At 44.7% G+C, this 14,508-nt stretch overlaps 1 protein-coding gene across 2 annotated transcripts in view; it reads left to right on the forward strand.

The window, feature by feature from the left end:
- Positions 1-1,425: 1,425 nt before the first annotated feature.
- Positions 1,426-14,508, forward strand: part of Atrnl1 (attractin like 1) — a 577,179-nt gene continuing 564,096 nt past the window's right edge. For both annotated transcript variants that reach the window (XM_036173756.1, XM_036173764.1), the window contains exon 1: positions 1,426-1,774. In XM_036173756.1, the coding sequence (XP_036029649.1) occupies positions 1,485-1,774 (290 nt within the window). In that variant the 5' untranslated portion in view covers positions 1,426-1,484. The remainder of the gene's footprint in view (positions 1,775-14,508) is intronic.

Below are 14,508 nucleotides of genomic sequence, written 5' to 3' on the forward strand. Positions count from 1 at the left end.
TTTGGTGGAGCTCCAACAACACTCGAGGGTGCATGCTGCAATTTGTGCGCGGCTTCCTCTCAAGGGTTCAGCTAAAAGGCCCGTTAGAGGAAAACGAATTATGGGACACAGAATCTCAGCTCATGCCATCGAATCTTGGAAAGTCATCTCAAGGAAGAAACAGCTGCCGCTGAAAAAGGAAAAGGGCCCCTTTCTGGGAAACACTTCTGCTTTTCTGAAGAAGAAGATTAAAAAAGCTCTGATGTTGCAATAATTTTCAAGACAGAGTAGTGTCCCAGACGGAGGAGGAAACACGGACCAGCAAAAGGGAGATTCTTAGGGTTCCGAGGCGGCGTCGGGAGCGGTGGCGCTCGGGGCTCAGAACCCTGCATTTCTTTGTTGGGGTGGGGAGCCCCAATTCCACCGGGGAAGGGCTGCCCGCGACTGCAGTCGCCCCCCGGGGAAGGGCTTCGCGTCCCTCGCAGCCCCTCACCCCCTCCACCCCGCCCTGTCCCCGCAGACCCCACAACGTGGTTAGACCGCGGTGCCTTTAAGACTTTGCTAGCTGCACATGCTCAGCTCTTTGTGTGTAGTTGGGAGTTTTCAAGAAAAAAAGAAGAAACACACAGGAGGCTGGGGAAGCGCTGAGGGCAAGCGCTGCACTTTTGCTGCTGCGGCCCGGGGAGTGCCAGGGTTGCTTTCCCGCCCAAGCTACGAAGCCTGAGCGGATTCCTCCTCCGTGGGGCTCCGCGGCGCGGGCCACACCTGGGGGACGCACTCCCATCCACGCTGACCGGGTGGGCGCGCGCGGGGGAGTCCCGGGTCCCCGTCAGGGGCCGGGCGAGACCACAGTGCCGGGATCGGGGGGGGGGTTCCGACCACGAGCGCGCGAGGCTGCGGGGACGTCCCTTCCCAGCGTGGGCTGCGGCCGCGACCAAGGCGACCGTCCTTGACCGGCGAAGGGAAGTCGGCTGCTGCGGGGCCTCGGATTAGCTGGAGAGCGGAGGGAGGCGGGCGCCCTCCCTCCCGTCCCCCCTGCTCGCATTGGACGCGCCCAGCTCGGGGCTCCCGCTTGGCCCCGCCCTCCAGGGCGAGCCGCGCTCCGAGCCCAGGCATTTGGCGCGGGCCGCGGGCGAGGCGGGGCCGCGCGCGTCCCCTCCCCCTCCCCGCCCGGTCCCCTCCCCCTCGGGTCCCCTCCGGAGCGCGGGGCTCCGCCGGCTCTCTGCTCCTCTGCCCGGAGCTGCCGCGGCTGCGGGGTTCGGCTCGCCGAGGACAAGGTCAGGAGAGCGGGCGGCGATGCCCCAGCGTGGCCGGAGGCAGCCGATCGGGGGCCGCCGCGGCTGGGATCCGTCGCCCGGGACCGGACCGCGGGACGGGGGTCGGCGCCGCTGAGGAGCCGAGGAGCGGCGGTGGTGGAGAGGTCGTCTGCGGCCGGAATCCCGCCTCGGCGGCATCCCAGTGCGAGCCCGCGAGCGCAGCCCCGCCGGCCCGGGGCACCGGGGAAGATGGAGCCGGGGGGCCGGGCCCGCTCGGGTGCCCCGCAGCCGGTCGCCCCGGGGCTGTGCAGGGCTCGGCCGGCGGGCGGCGGGGGCGCCTCCTCCTGGCTGCTGCTGGACGGGACCAGCTGGCTGCTGTGCTATGGCTTCCTCTACCTGGCGCTCTACGCTCAGGTGTCCCAGTCCAAGCCCTGCGAGAGGACTGGCTCCTGCTTTTCGGGTCGCTGTGTCAACTCCACCTGCCTGTGCGACCCGGGCTGGGTGGGGGACCAGTGCCAGCACTGCCAGGGCAGGTTCAAGTAAGTGCCATCGCGGGACCCCGAACCCCAGCCCCTCCTGCTGTCGCTCGCTGTCGTGCTGTGACCTCGGGGTCCCCCGCTCTTAGTGCTAGGAGCGGCCGGGAGAGGGGCCCGCGCTGCACCCCTCCAGCCTCAGGCTGCCCCGGGGAAGCCCGGCGGGCGCCCAGCCCTGGCTGACTCGGTGCTTTCCGCGGCTTGTCAACCTCTTCTTACTCGCAGTCAGGGTGCCAAACTCCACCAATTAGGACAGTATCTTTTCTGTCAGAAACGGTGCAAATAACGCATGAAAACCCACGAACACTGTGAGACTTGAGAGGTGTAAAGGTTTAAAGTTGTGGCCCAGCTCCTTCGCCTCTAGTCATAGGGCATGCCTCACAGTTTAGTAATCATCGAGTGTGGTAAATAGGGTTTACCATGGACATGCTATGTTCTGTACCTTGTTCTGAGCTCTGGTTGGTCATCTTATTCATTCCCCACAAGTCTATAACTTACTGGAATTCCATGCTTCCTAGGCAGGATCTATAGAGGGAAATCCAGGCAGCAAATTTACTCAAGTTAGCTCCATCAAGGATACACAGAAAGTGCTGAGTCGTGATTCCAAATCAGCCAGCTTCACTCCAGAATATGCACTTGTAGAGATGTTGAGTTTGGTAGGACAGGCTTGGAGTGAGTGGCTTTTGACAGTTGTATGGGAACCTCGGTTTGGTTTTTCTGAAGCTTAAGGTGCTAAGGAGTGTGAGTCCCAGGGGGTGAAGATACTTCTCCCTATTGGTTGATGCTTAGATTTCTGCCCTCTTCTATAAAAAGAAGGATGGCTGCAGGCAAAGAAGTTTCTTGAGGCCTTTAGTCCAGTCCTCTTGACAACCTGCAGTTTTAGACAGCTTTTCCTGGATAGTTAACATGAAGATTGCTGGCTGTTTGTGGCTGTGAAATTATATTATGTAGATGACTAGTATTTGTTGTGAAGATGATAGCAAAATCTGGGTGAAATATCTGGCTTTGAGGCAAAGGTCAGGACGGATTTGACTCACATTATTAATATATTCCAGGATAGTTTCTTTGGAGTTTCAATCGCAGCATATTTTTTCTTAACTCTCTTTTCCACATTTTTACTGTTGCTAGTTAGAACAATGCCCTTTATTCAGTGTCAAGATTTTTTTTAAATGACACGTTCCAAACTAAAGTAGATCTTCCTATTTCGTTTGTTGTTTCGTAAAACTTGTTTGGAGTCATAGGTCTGTGTGTTTCCAGGGCTCAGAGTTTGAGAAATTGATATGCAGGTTTCACGAATGCATTTAAAAATATTTGAGAGCAATGCCAATTAAAAGTTTAGAAATGTTTTACAATGAGCAAGAGATCTGATTGAATTCTGCCTCGTGAGTAGCCTTATCTCCTTTGGCTGCCCATTCACCTATTAACAGAATCTTGAATGTATATGCTGGGAGCAACCAAAAAGGAAAAGGTTACATTCATTTTTCACATTTTTTTTCTACAAAACAGGAAGATTGTTTGATCCATATGTAACTAATGGGTTTGGGTTTTTGTGGTGGTGAATTTGCTCCATTTGTCTAAGGAGGATATCCAGTGCTCCAGTTCTGAGACTTTCAATCCAACATCTGTGTGTTGTAGTAGAGACACTTGTGAAAGCTAGGTCAGCACGCTGTGACTTAACTTGCATGCTGTCCCACTTAGTAAGAGAGATCACACAGATCAAGTGAAAAGTAGACCATGTAACACTGGGAGATGTTCATGAACCAAACACATTATCGAGTGGAAGGAGAGTGGACTTCAGTGTAGATAGATGATAAGTCCTGAACTTATTACTGGATATTCATCCTTGGGAATGACGATTCCTTGTGCTCTTGATAAATTTGACTTAATTTTTCTATGAAATCCCAGTTTTTAGGGTAAAAGTACTACAAATCTGTGTTTTCTCAAAAGAGGTGTATTTAATGTTAAAGAATACAGTCATTTAGAAGGAAATGGTTATTCTTGGTAAAGTGCCTTGTGAGCTATGTAAGGTTTGTTTGAAACCTGTTTTCTAGCGTTTGAAGTAATGTACTGGGAAAGAACTGAACTTGACATTCTCCCTTCACCAAGTGTCGGGGAAGTCTTTACTAAGCTTAGTGATAGCAGCCTTACACATCGTCGTGAACAGTGATTGATTAATCTTGGTAAGCAGGTGTCGCATTTAGTCGGTATGTTACCTAAGTCTTATTAGGAAGCACAATGCTAGTTTGAAATGTAATTAAGACTATGGTAGACTTTAGCTGGAATTATATTTGAGTAGCATTGTGTAATATTATGCTGGAAAACATTCCTGTATAATTTACCTGTATAAATGACATATTTTTATTAGAAGCTGGTTAAATTATCTTTGTAGAGCAGTTGAAATTTTTACTTATAAAAATTGATATTTTTTGTTGAAACTTAGACATTTTCTCCTTCTGTAGCTTTGGTACTTATCACTCTAATCTCTTTGGTAAATCAGATATTGGAAAATAATTCACTAATGTGAATTATTTGTAAATATAGCGTTATAAGCACTTTTTTGTATAGGCTATTTTAAAAAATCATTCACTTTATTCCATATATAACTTTTAGACCTTCATGCTAGTCATATTTGGATTCTGAATTTCACATATTTATAATGGATTTTTTTTCCACTGTTTTTTGAGACAGGATTTCACTGTATAATTAGCCTTGGCTACCTTGGAACTTATCTGTAGACCAGGCTGGCCATGAACTCACAGAGATTCACCTACCTCTCTGTCTGCGATTAAAAGCTGTGCCACCACTGCCTGGCTGGAATTATATTTCTATATATAATAGAAGAGGCAGGATTAAAATTTGCAATTTTTTTTTTAAGCTACTTTTCCCCGCTTCCATTTTGAGAAAGGGTCTCTCTATACACCCCTGGCTGTCCTGGACTCACTGTGTAGATCAGGCTTGCCTCAAACTCACAGAGATCTTTTGCCTCTGCCTCCCAAGTGCTGGTACAAAGGTGTGTGTGCCACTCTACCTGGCCTAAGCCACTAGAGCACACTCATGTTGAGTTAAAATACGTACTCACATAGTGGGGATTTAAAATAATTTAAATGGACTGTTTCAGTCTAAATTTGTGAAGTTGGTTGCTTTTTTTGTCTCCATTATCCAGCTTCTTAAATAGATTTGATTTATGGCTATGCTTCTTTCTTGTGATTTCATTTTAGCCTCGGGGTATTTTCCACAGCCCTCACTTCTCAGAACTCTTCCTATCCAGTCTTTGCTTGGGTAATTACTGCTGAACCTTCTAATCTTAGCTCAACTACAGGTTTCTAGCGGAGGCTTTTCGGACTCCTATGTCACATCTTGCTGTATACTGATATAGCAAAGTTTTTCCGCCTTAGTGCTTTCAAAGCAAAGTACTTAGTTATTTTTTATTTACAATTTTATTTTTTATTTTATTTTTTTGTGGTCCCACACATTAAACTCAAGGCATTACATATACTCTTCAAGTGCTAGGCTGAGTTGTAATTTAAAAATTATTTTTACTTTTTACATTATGTGGTGTATGTATGCGTGCATATGTGTGTATGTGCATGTATGTGTAGTGTGTGTGCATGTGTGTGTATGTGTGCATGAGTATATGTGCATAGTATGTGCCTGTGCATTTGTGCGTGTGCATGCATGTATAAGTCAAGGAGTCCAGAGGAGGTCTCTAGAGCCCCTGGAGCCGGTATTACAGGCAGTTGTGAGCTTGTAGCCTTTAGGGTACTGGGAGCTGAACTTAGTTCTTCTGCAAGAGCACTTACGTGTTTGTAACCTCTGATCTGTTTTTCTAGCCCTTGATCCATAATTTGTAATATACTGCTTATTTAAAGTGTAATATTTGGGAAGTTTTGTTTTATGTATGTATCTCTGAATCTGTCATAGTAATAATGATCATAAAAATAGCAATCACACCCAGACATTTTTAATACCCCCTTTCATGTCCATTTCTTAAGGAGAAATACCAAATAGTGCAGTGGCTGGATCATCTGCTAAATGCATGACTAGTTGTTTTTAAATTAAAGAAATTATTTTATGGGGATGAGTGTTATGTGTCCCTGGAGGCCAGAAGAGGGTGGCATGTCCTCTGGGACTGGAGTTAAGGACAGTTATGAGCTATCATGTGAGTGCTGGAAATTGAATCTGGATCCTGGATGAGCAGACAGCACTCCTGACTGCACAGCCATCTCTCCAGCCCCACAGGTTTAATTTTTTAAATGTATAAACTATTTTGCAGAGTGAACATAAGCATTTACTTTCCCAAGTAGTATTCGAATGTTCTAGTTAGTTCCATCCTACTCAATACTTGTCCATTTAAATTGTAACAATTCTAATAGATAAGTGATACATCGTTGGTCCTTTTTTAAACATTCATTTAGAGTGTGTGTGCACACGTGACCTGCCATAATACATGTAGAGGTCATGTGACTGCTGCAAGAGTCCGTTCCATGGGGGTTCTGGGATGGAGCTCAGGTTGTCAGCATTGTCGGGGAATGAGCAGCCTTCCCTGCTAAGCCCTCTCATGGGTTCACTTTGCACCTCCCAATGACTAATGATACCTTGTTGTTTGCCTACTTGTAGCCAGTCTGTTTGTCTCCTTTAGTGAGGAAACTTTCACATCTTTCCACATTAAATTTTCCCCTTATTTTTCATTTTATGAATTCTTTTATTTACTGGATAGTACGTGATCATTTGGAAGTATTTTCCACCAGGGTGGGGCTGTCTTTTACTTTCTTTACTTTTAATTTGGGTGGGTGTGTGGGTATATAATGCGGACCTCATAGAATCACCCTCATTTGCTGGGAGAGTTTTGTGGCACTCGCATTGTTTCTTCACTAAGTGTCTGGTACAATTTACCTCTTGTCTTAGGGTCCCTGGTGCCGAGATAAACCCCATGACCAAAAGCAGCCTGGGGAGGGAAGGTGTTCCACCCCCAAACTCCAAGCCTCACTGGTCTTTGAGAGAAGTCAGGACAAGGGCCCAAGACAGGAACCTGGAAGCAGGAACTAAAGTAGAAGCCATGGAAGAAAATTGCTCACTGGCTTGCTCAGCCTGCTTGTTTTTACAACTCACAGCCACCTGCCCAGGTGTGGCACTGCCCACAGCAGGCTGGATGCTCCTGCACCAATAATAAGTCAAGAAAATGTTCCACAGACTTGCCTGCAGGCCAATCTGATGGAGTCGTTTTCTCAATTGAATTTCCCTCTTCCCTGATGACCCTAGCTTGTGTCAAGTCAAACAAAACAAAACAACAAAAAACAGCGAACAGCACACCAGTCAAGCCCTCCAGACTGGGCTTTTCTTAACTCTCCAAAGATGTGTCAGACTTAAAACTCCACGATAGGAGTTTCAGATGACTTCTTATATATGACGCCAAGAGCACCGGCCTTAAAATAAACAGACATGGGAGATGAATAAAGTTAAAAGTTTCTGCACAGCAGAGGTTGTAGGGAGCAGAGGAAGCCCTGAGTGAGTTAAGTTCTGAGTGAATGTGTGTTGTGGATATGGGTGTGGCCATGCCAAGGACTCCACAGCCCCATGGGAGTGGCAGAGTCTTCTGCTAGCGAAGCTCAGAGGGATGGTAAAGCTTTCCTTGGGGATCTAAGTGAGAACGGTTGATCAGTGTGTACAAAAGTGGCACCTGAAGCTCCCTCTGTCCAGTTGCTCACAGCCCACGGACACCTGTGGAGACTAGCCAAGCTCTCCCATCTGCACTCTGCGTGATGAACCCTGAGGCTTTGGGTTGTGGCAGTATAGGCGCCACTCCATCATGGTGTGCAAAGCCCATCTGACCCCAGCTTTCCTGCACCTGTGGCTGTGTGTCTGTCATTTCTCCATCCCTCATCACGTCTAGTCGGGTTCAGACCTGAACTGCGCAGGCTGTGGCAAGAGGTAATAACTCATAGAGTGAAAATTAACTACCGATTGGAAAAATATTCATGAATCATACATTTGGGATGCTTACCCAAATTAAGGAACTCAAATACTTAACAAGAAAACTACCGATTTAAAAGCAGGCAAAGGACTTGAATAGAATTCTCTTAAGACATACAAAAGGCCAAAAATACATTAACTTTATGTTCAACATCACTATGCATTAGGGAAATGCAAATTAAAACTATAATTACTTCACACCTGTTAGGAAAGCTATTATTAAAAAGATGAAAGATAGCAAGTGTTGGCTACAATGTGAAGAAATGGAAAAATTTTTAGTTCAAATGTAAATTATTTCACCTATTTTGGAAATAGAGGGAAGGTTCTTAAAAAAAAAATGGAACTAGATTTACCACGTGACTCAGCAGTTCCACTTTTGGCAATGTGTCTTTACTCCTACGTTTGCGGAGCATGTAAGTGCTTATCAACAGATGAATGGTCTAAAAAAGTGGCGTCTATGCACAATGAAGTACTGAGGCTGAATGGGAGCTGTGTCATTTGCAATGTAAAGAACATTACAGTAAGTGAATAAACCCAGAGTGGAAAGAGAAATAGCCCCTGATTGGACTCAGTGTGTAGGCTGGTGTTGAGGGTGATGGGGTGGTCGAGGAAAGGGCAATGTTTGGCGAAGGGTATGATGTGGACAGTTTCAGTTAGATGGGAGGGAGTCTTGGTGTAGTCTTGTACAGCAAGGTGATTTATGGTTGTAAATGTATATTTAACACCACTAAAAGTAATTAAATGTTCTTATCACACAGGAAGATAAATATGTGAGGGGTAAAGTACATTAATTAGTGCTTTGCTTGTGTGGGTATGTGCACATGTGTGTGTGGGCATATGTGCATGTATGTACATTGACATGGAAGCCAGAGGATAATGCTGGTATTGTGGTATTGTTCCTCAAGTGCTGTCCACCTTTTTTTTTTTTTTTTTTTTTTTTTGTGGTTGAGATAGTCTTACCAAGTAGGCTAGGCTGAATGGCCAATGCGTCCCAGGTATCTGCCTGTCTCTACCTCCCCAGTGCTGGATTGTAATCTCTAGTGAGCATTTCCAGCTAGCCATATACAACATCTCCATAGTGTGTATTTGTGTTGAAACATCATATACTCCAGAAATATGTACAACCAGTGTAAGGCGAATTGCTAAATGGTCTATTAATAGAAAACCCTGAGCCAGATATTAGGGTGAAAACTGAGAGATCAGAGGAATAGAAAAAGCCACAGCCAACCTCACCTTACCAACTCCTCAACCTCCAGAGAGAGCTACTTCCTATATACCCATGTCTGTATGCCTTTCTGTGCCCTCCATCTCCTTTCCTCTCTCTACCCAGCTCCATCACTTCCTCTTTCTGCCCAGCACTATCACTTCTAGTGCTGGGATTAAAGGTGTGTGCCACCATGCCTGGCTCTGTTCCCAGTGTGGCCTTGAACTCACAGAGATCTGGATAGATCTCTGCCTCCTGAGTGCTAGGATTAAATGCGTGTGCTACCACTGCCTGACCTGTATGTTTAATATAGTGGCCGTCTTTCCCCTCTGATCCCTAGATAAGCTTTATTGGGGTTCAAAAATAAAATATCACCAAAACTAGTATTTGTCAACAAATGTAAAACAACAAAAAGGGATCCAACAAACTGGTAATGGTGTTTCAGCTAGAAAATCTGTTTTAAGAAACACCTCTGACTGGACAGATAGGAAAAGTGCTTGCCATTACAAGTATGTGGATCCGAGTTCAGTTCTCAGAACCCACACAAAAGCTGGGCATTGTAGTGTGTGCTTGTGGGCCAGCAAGCACTAGCAATCCTCTTGTCTTTGCCCACAAAATAGCCCATGCAGCCATGCCAGGTTTTTTATTTTTTATTATTTATTTATTTATCTATCTATCTATCTATCTATCTATTTATTTATTTATTTATAAAAACATGGGTGCTGGGCTCTGGATTTAGGCACCCATATATCTCTGGTTCTTAGTTCAAGAACAGAGTATTGTAGTTTAATGATAGTTAGGTGTAGTGGTTCACAGTTACAATCACAGCAATCCTGCTGCAGGAGGGTTTTCATGATTTGCAAGACCAGCTTGGCTATGCAGCAAGTCCTAGGCTAGCCAGAGCTACAGAGCAATGACCTGTCTTAAAAAGTTAATGGTTTGAAACATAGAAGGCATATTACAAATTATGTGTTACTTAATTTCTGGAGATCTCCACAAAGTGGCAGCATAAGGGTGTTAGGAGTGAGAAGTAAATGAATAAATTGAAAACTAGTTGTTCGTGGTCACCTATGGGTTTGGAGTTTTAAGACTTGTGATTTAGAGCAATTCTAGGTTGTGAATAAATTGAAAGTGTAATGGCAACAGTTTGAGGTGATGGTTGGAAGAATTAAGAGACTGAGGGACTTGAAAGAAAATTGTTCTTAGTGCAGGTGTGAGTGGGCTCTTACTGTAGGGTGTGAGTGGGTTCTTACTGTAGGGTGTGAGTGGGCTCTTACTGTAGGGTGTGAGTGGGTTCTTACTGTAGGGTGTGAGTGGGCTCTTACTGTAGGTGTGAATGGGCTCTTACTGTAGGGTGTGAGTGGGCTCTTACTGTAGGGTGTGAGTGGGTTCTTACTGTAGGGTGTGAGTGGGTTCTTACTGTAGGTGTGAATGGGTTCTTACTGTAGGGTGTGAGTGGGCTCTTACTGTAGGGTGTGAGTGGGTTCTTACTGTAGGGTGTGAGTGGGTTCTTACTGTAGGGTGTGAGTGGGCTCTTACTGTAGGGTGTGAGTGGGTTCTTACTGTGGGTGTGAGTGGGCTCTTACTGTAGGGTGTGAGTGGGTTCTACTGTAGGGTTTGAGTGTGTTCTTACTGTGGGTGTGACTGGGTTCTTACTGTAGGGTGTGAGTGTGTTCTTACTGTAGGGTGTGAGTGTGTTCTTACTGTGGGTGTGAATAGGTTCTTACTGTAGGGTGTGAGTGGGCTCTTACTGTAGGGTGTGAGTGGGTTCTTACTGTAGGGTGTGAGTGGGTTCTTACTGTGGGTGTGACTGGGTTCTTAATGTAGGTGTGAATGGGTTCTTACTGTAGGGTGTGAGTGGGCTCTTACTGTAGGGTGTGAGTGTGTTCTTACTGTGGGGTGTGGTGAGTGTGTTCTTACTGTAGGGTGTGAATGGGCTCTTACTGTAGGGTGTGAATGGGTTCTTACTGTAGGTGTGAGTAGGTTCTTACTATGGGGTGTGGTGAGTGGGTTCTTACTGTAGGGTGTGAGTGGGTTCTTACTGTAGGGTGTGAGTGGGCTCTTACTGTAGGGTGTGAGTGTGTTCTTACTGTGGGGTGTGGTGAGTGTGTTCTTACTGTAGGTGTGAATGGGTTCTTACTGTAGGGTGTGAATGGGTTCTTACTGTAGGTGTGAGTGGGTTCTTACTGTAGGGTGTGAGTGGGCTCTTACTGTAGGGTGTGAGTGGGTTCTTACTGTGGGGTGTGGTGAGTGTGTTCTTACTGTAGGTGTTAGTGTGTTCTTACTGTGGGTGTGAATGGGTTCTTACTGTAGGGTGTGAGTGTGTTCTTACTGTGGGGTGTGAGTGGGCTCTTACTGTAGGGTGTGAATGGGTTCTTACTGTAGGGTGTGAGTGTTTTCTTACTGTAGGGTGTGAGTGTGTTCTTACTGTAGGGTGTGAGTGTGTTCTTACTGTAGGGTGTGAGTGGGCTCTTACTGTAGGGTGTGAGTGTGTTCTTACTGTAGGGTGTGAGTGGGTTCTTACTGTAGGGTGTGAGTGTGTTCTTACTGTGGGGTATGGTGAGTGTTCTTACTGTAGGTGTGACTGGGTTCTTACTGTAGGGTGTGACTGGGTTCTTACTGTAGGGTGTGAGTGTGTTCTTACTGTGGGGTGTGGTGAGTGTTCTTACTGTAGGTGTGAATGGGTTCTCACTGTAGGTGTGAATGGGCTCTTACTGTGGGTGTGAGTGGGCTCTTACTGTAGGAGTGAGTGAGTTCTTACTGTGGGGTGTGAATGGGTTCTTACTGTAGGTGTGAATGGGTTCTCACTGTAGGTGTGAATGGGCTCTTACTGTAGGTGTGAATGGGCTCTTACTGTAGGTGTGAATGGGCTCTTACTGTAGGAGTGAGTGAGTTCTTACTGTGGGGTGTGGTGAGTATATTGCCCTAGCAATCCTTGTGGTGCTACTGAAAGTGAACAAAATAGGGCAGCACAGGTAGCTTCAGGTGTTCCTGTTGTGTAGTGAGGAGAAAACACTTCCTTCATGTTCCTCCTCTAAGCAAGAGAGGAAAGGGTATGGTGGTTCTCTAGAGTATGCCTCTTTGGAAGGAAGGGGAATGTTTTAAACTACAGTCAAGGAACTGGAGAACTCTCTGGTGTCACCATTTCCTTACCTTGTGGCCAGCTGCTACTGTTTTGAAGGTGATTTCCATGGTTACCTGGGGCCAAGGAATAATGAGATCTGAGTCTTTGCAGATTTTGTGTACACCTAGAGTGATGCCAAGGTGTTTGAGATTCTCCTTGTCCCTCATTCCTGCTTGTTCTGAGCCTAATGACAAGAGGGAGTCGGATCTTAGAGTCCCTTGAGGTCTTTTCTGGGCATGTAGACTGATTTAGGCATTCACGGGGCTTCCTAAATTCCATGGTGTGCACCTGCACAGAGCTTTCACTGGCCCAGTTCTTGAAAACCTGCTGTCAGTTTTCTTCTGGTTTTCAAGGAGTGCCCTTCCTAAGTTTCCAGATCTTCACATTGACATGTTTCTGTCGGGAATATTGTTCTGTTATTCTTTATTTAATGATTAATTAAATTTGACATTTTGCTGAGGTTTTTTTTTTTTTTTTTTTTTTTTTTTTTTTTTGTGTGTGTGTGCGTGTGTGCGTGTGTGCACTGCTTATCTGTAATGTTTATTTCTTGGAACAGTCTCATCAGGTTTTGTCATCTTGAGCAGAGTATCCTGACATTATTAAATAAGTTGGCATGAATTCCTTTTTTCTCTAATCTCTGAGAGAAATTGCAAAACATTTTTATTATTCTCATTTAAGTGATGGAAAAATTGTACCAATGGAGCCATCTGTGCTCACAGGTACTTTGGTGCCGTGTTGTTACTTATAAACTTCTTTAGCAGATACAGGGCTTTTTAGATTTCCCATTTCTCTGTTGTTGGTTTTGCCAAGTTGAGTGTTAAAGACTTTTTTCCCCTTATTTTATTTAAACCATCAAATTAACTGACAGGAAAATTTTAATACCTTATTTTTTTCTATTGAGTTAGTAATAATAATGTTCCCTTTCTTTCTCGATAACTAATATATTTTTTTTCCTTTCTTGACAAGTTTGTTAGGAGTTTAACAACTATTATTCTATATGAAATACTTTTTAGTTCTACAGGTCTTTCTTTTTGAGATGATTTTACTATTTTGAGAATTTCTATTTTTCTTTTACCATTTCATTCCTTACTTCTTTTTGAATGTGTTCTTCTAGTTTCTTGAGTTACAATTTATATAATTGTTTTTCAGTTTTCTAATACTTATGTTTAAAGCTATAACTTCTGCTATTTTATCTTCACCTTATAAACTTTAGTAGGTTGTTATCTTAGAATGAGTCAATTAAAATGTTTTCTAGATGACTTTGTAACATAGGAAGCTGCTGTTTCTTAATTCTCAGACATTTAGGGCTTTTTAAATTATATTCTCCATTATTGTACATGAGTTGCATGGATTTTGGAAGCATGATTATTGTAGCCAACATTCATTAATTGATTAAACCTATTTAACTCAGTTCTGGTGTTTTGTTTGCTATGGCCAAAGGACAAGTAGCCCCTTCAAGTCAGAAGTCATTTTTTTGTCCAGTCCTGGATTTTGAAATACACAGGCTCGGAAGGTTCAAAAAAAATATATGCTGATCTGGGTTCTAAAGTACATGTGATTAGAATCCTCCTAACTCTCAGGTGTCCACTGTTTTTGTATGTTTGTTTGTTTTTTAATGTTATTTTTAGCATATGACTTGAGGGCTATGAAGAAAACCCATGAGAGGTCATGACCAGACATCCACCCGTTTCTTTAAATGTTTTTAAAAGTCTCTGGCATTCACACTGCACCAGAATCAATAGATAGCTTTCTTTCTTTAGCACATCATTGTGTTTTTACAGCAGTAAACTAACTCCACTGTCTTTAAAAAATTTATTGTGTGTGTGTGTGTGTGTGTGTGTGTGTGTGTGTGTGAGAGAGAGAGAGAGACAGAGAGAGAGAGAGAGAGAGAGAGAGAGAGAGACAGAGAGAGACAGAGAGAGAGACAGACAGAGACAGAGACAGAGAGACAGAAATAGACAGAGAGAGACAGAAATAGACAGAGACACAGAGACAGACAAAAAGACAGACCAAGAGAGTTGTGTGGAGGTCAGAGTATAACTTGTTGGAATGATTCTCTCTTTCCAACATGTCAGTCCTGGGGATCAAACTCAGGCTGTCTGAGCCACAGTTACCTTCACCTACTGAGCTACCTTCCAAGCACAATGCCACTGACTTTATGATTACCTTTAGACTAAATTTCTTAAGTACTAGTATAAATATTGCAAAACCTACTGCATTAGTGAGTGCAACCGTTTCTGCTGGTGTAACCCATGTAACATGGACCTTTGGAGGGTTTGGGGACCAATAGAGAGAAGAAGGGCAGTCAGATAGAGTGCCACTCGTCAGCTACCACAGGGACTATTGAGGTCCAGTTCCACAGGGAAGTGCTAGGGACAAGTGTACTTAGTTATTATCAATGCAAAGAGGCAGGGAAGCCAGAGGCATTTATGTTCCTTAGAT

Source organism: Onychomys torridus, chromosome 1, assembly GCF_903995425.1.
Source record: "Onychomys torridus chromosome 1, mOncTor1.1, whole genome shotgun sequence".
In the NCBI taxonomy this organism is placed as follows: domain Eukaryota; kingdom Metazoa; phylum Chordata; class Mammalia; order Rodentia; family Cricetidae; genus Onychomys; species Onychomys torridus.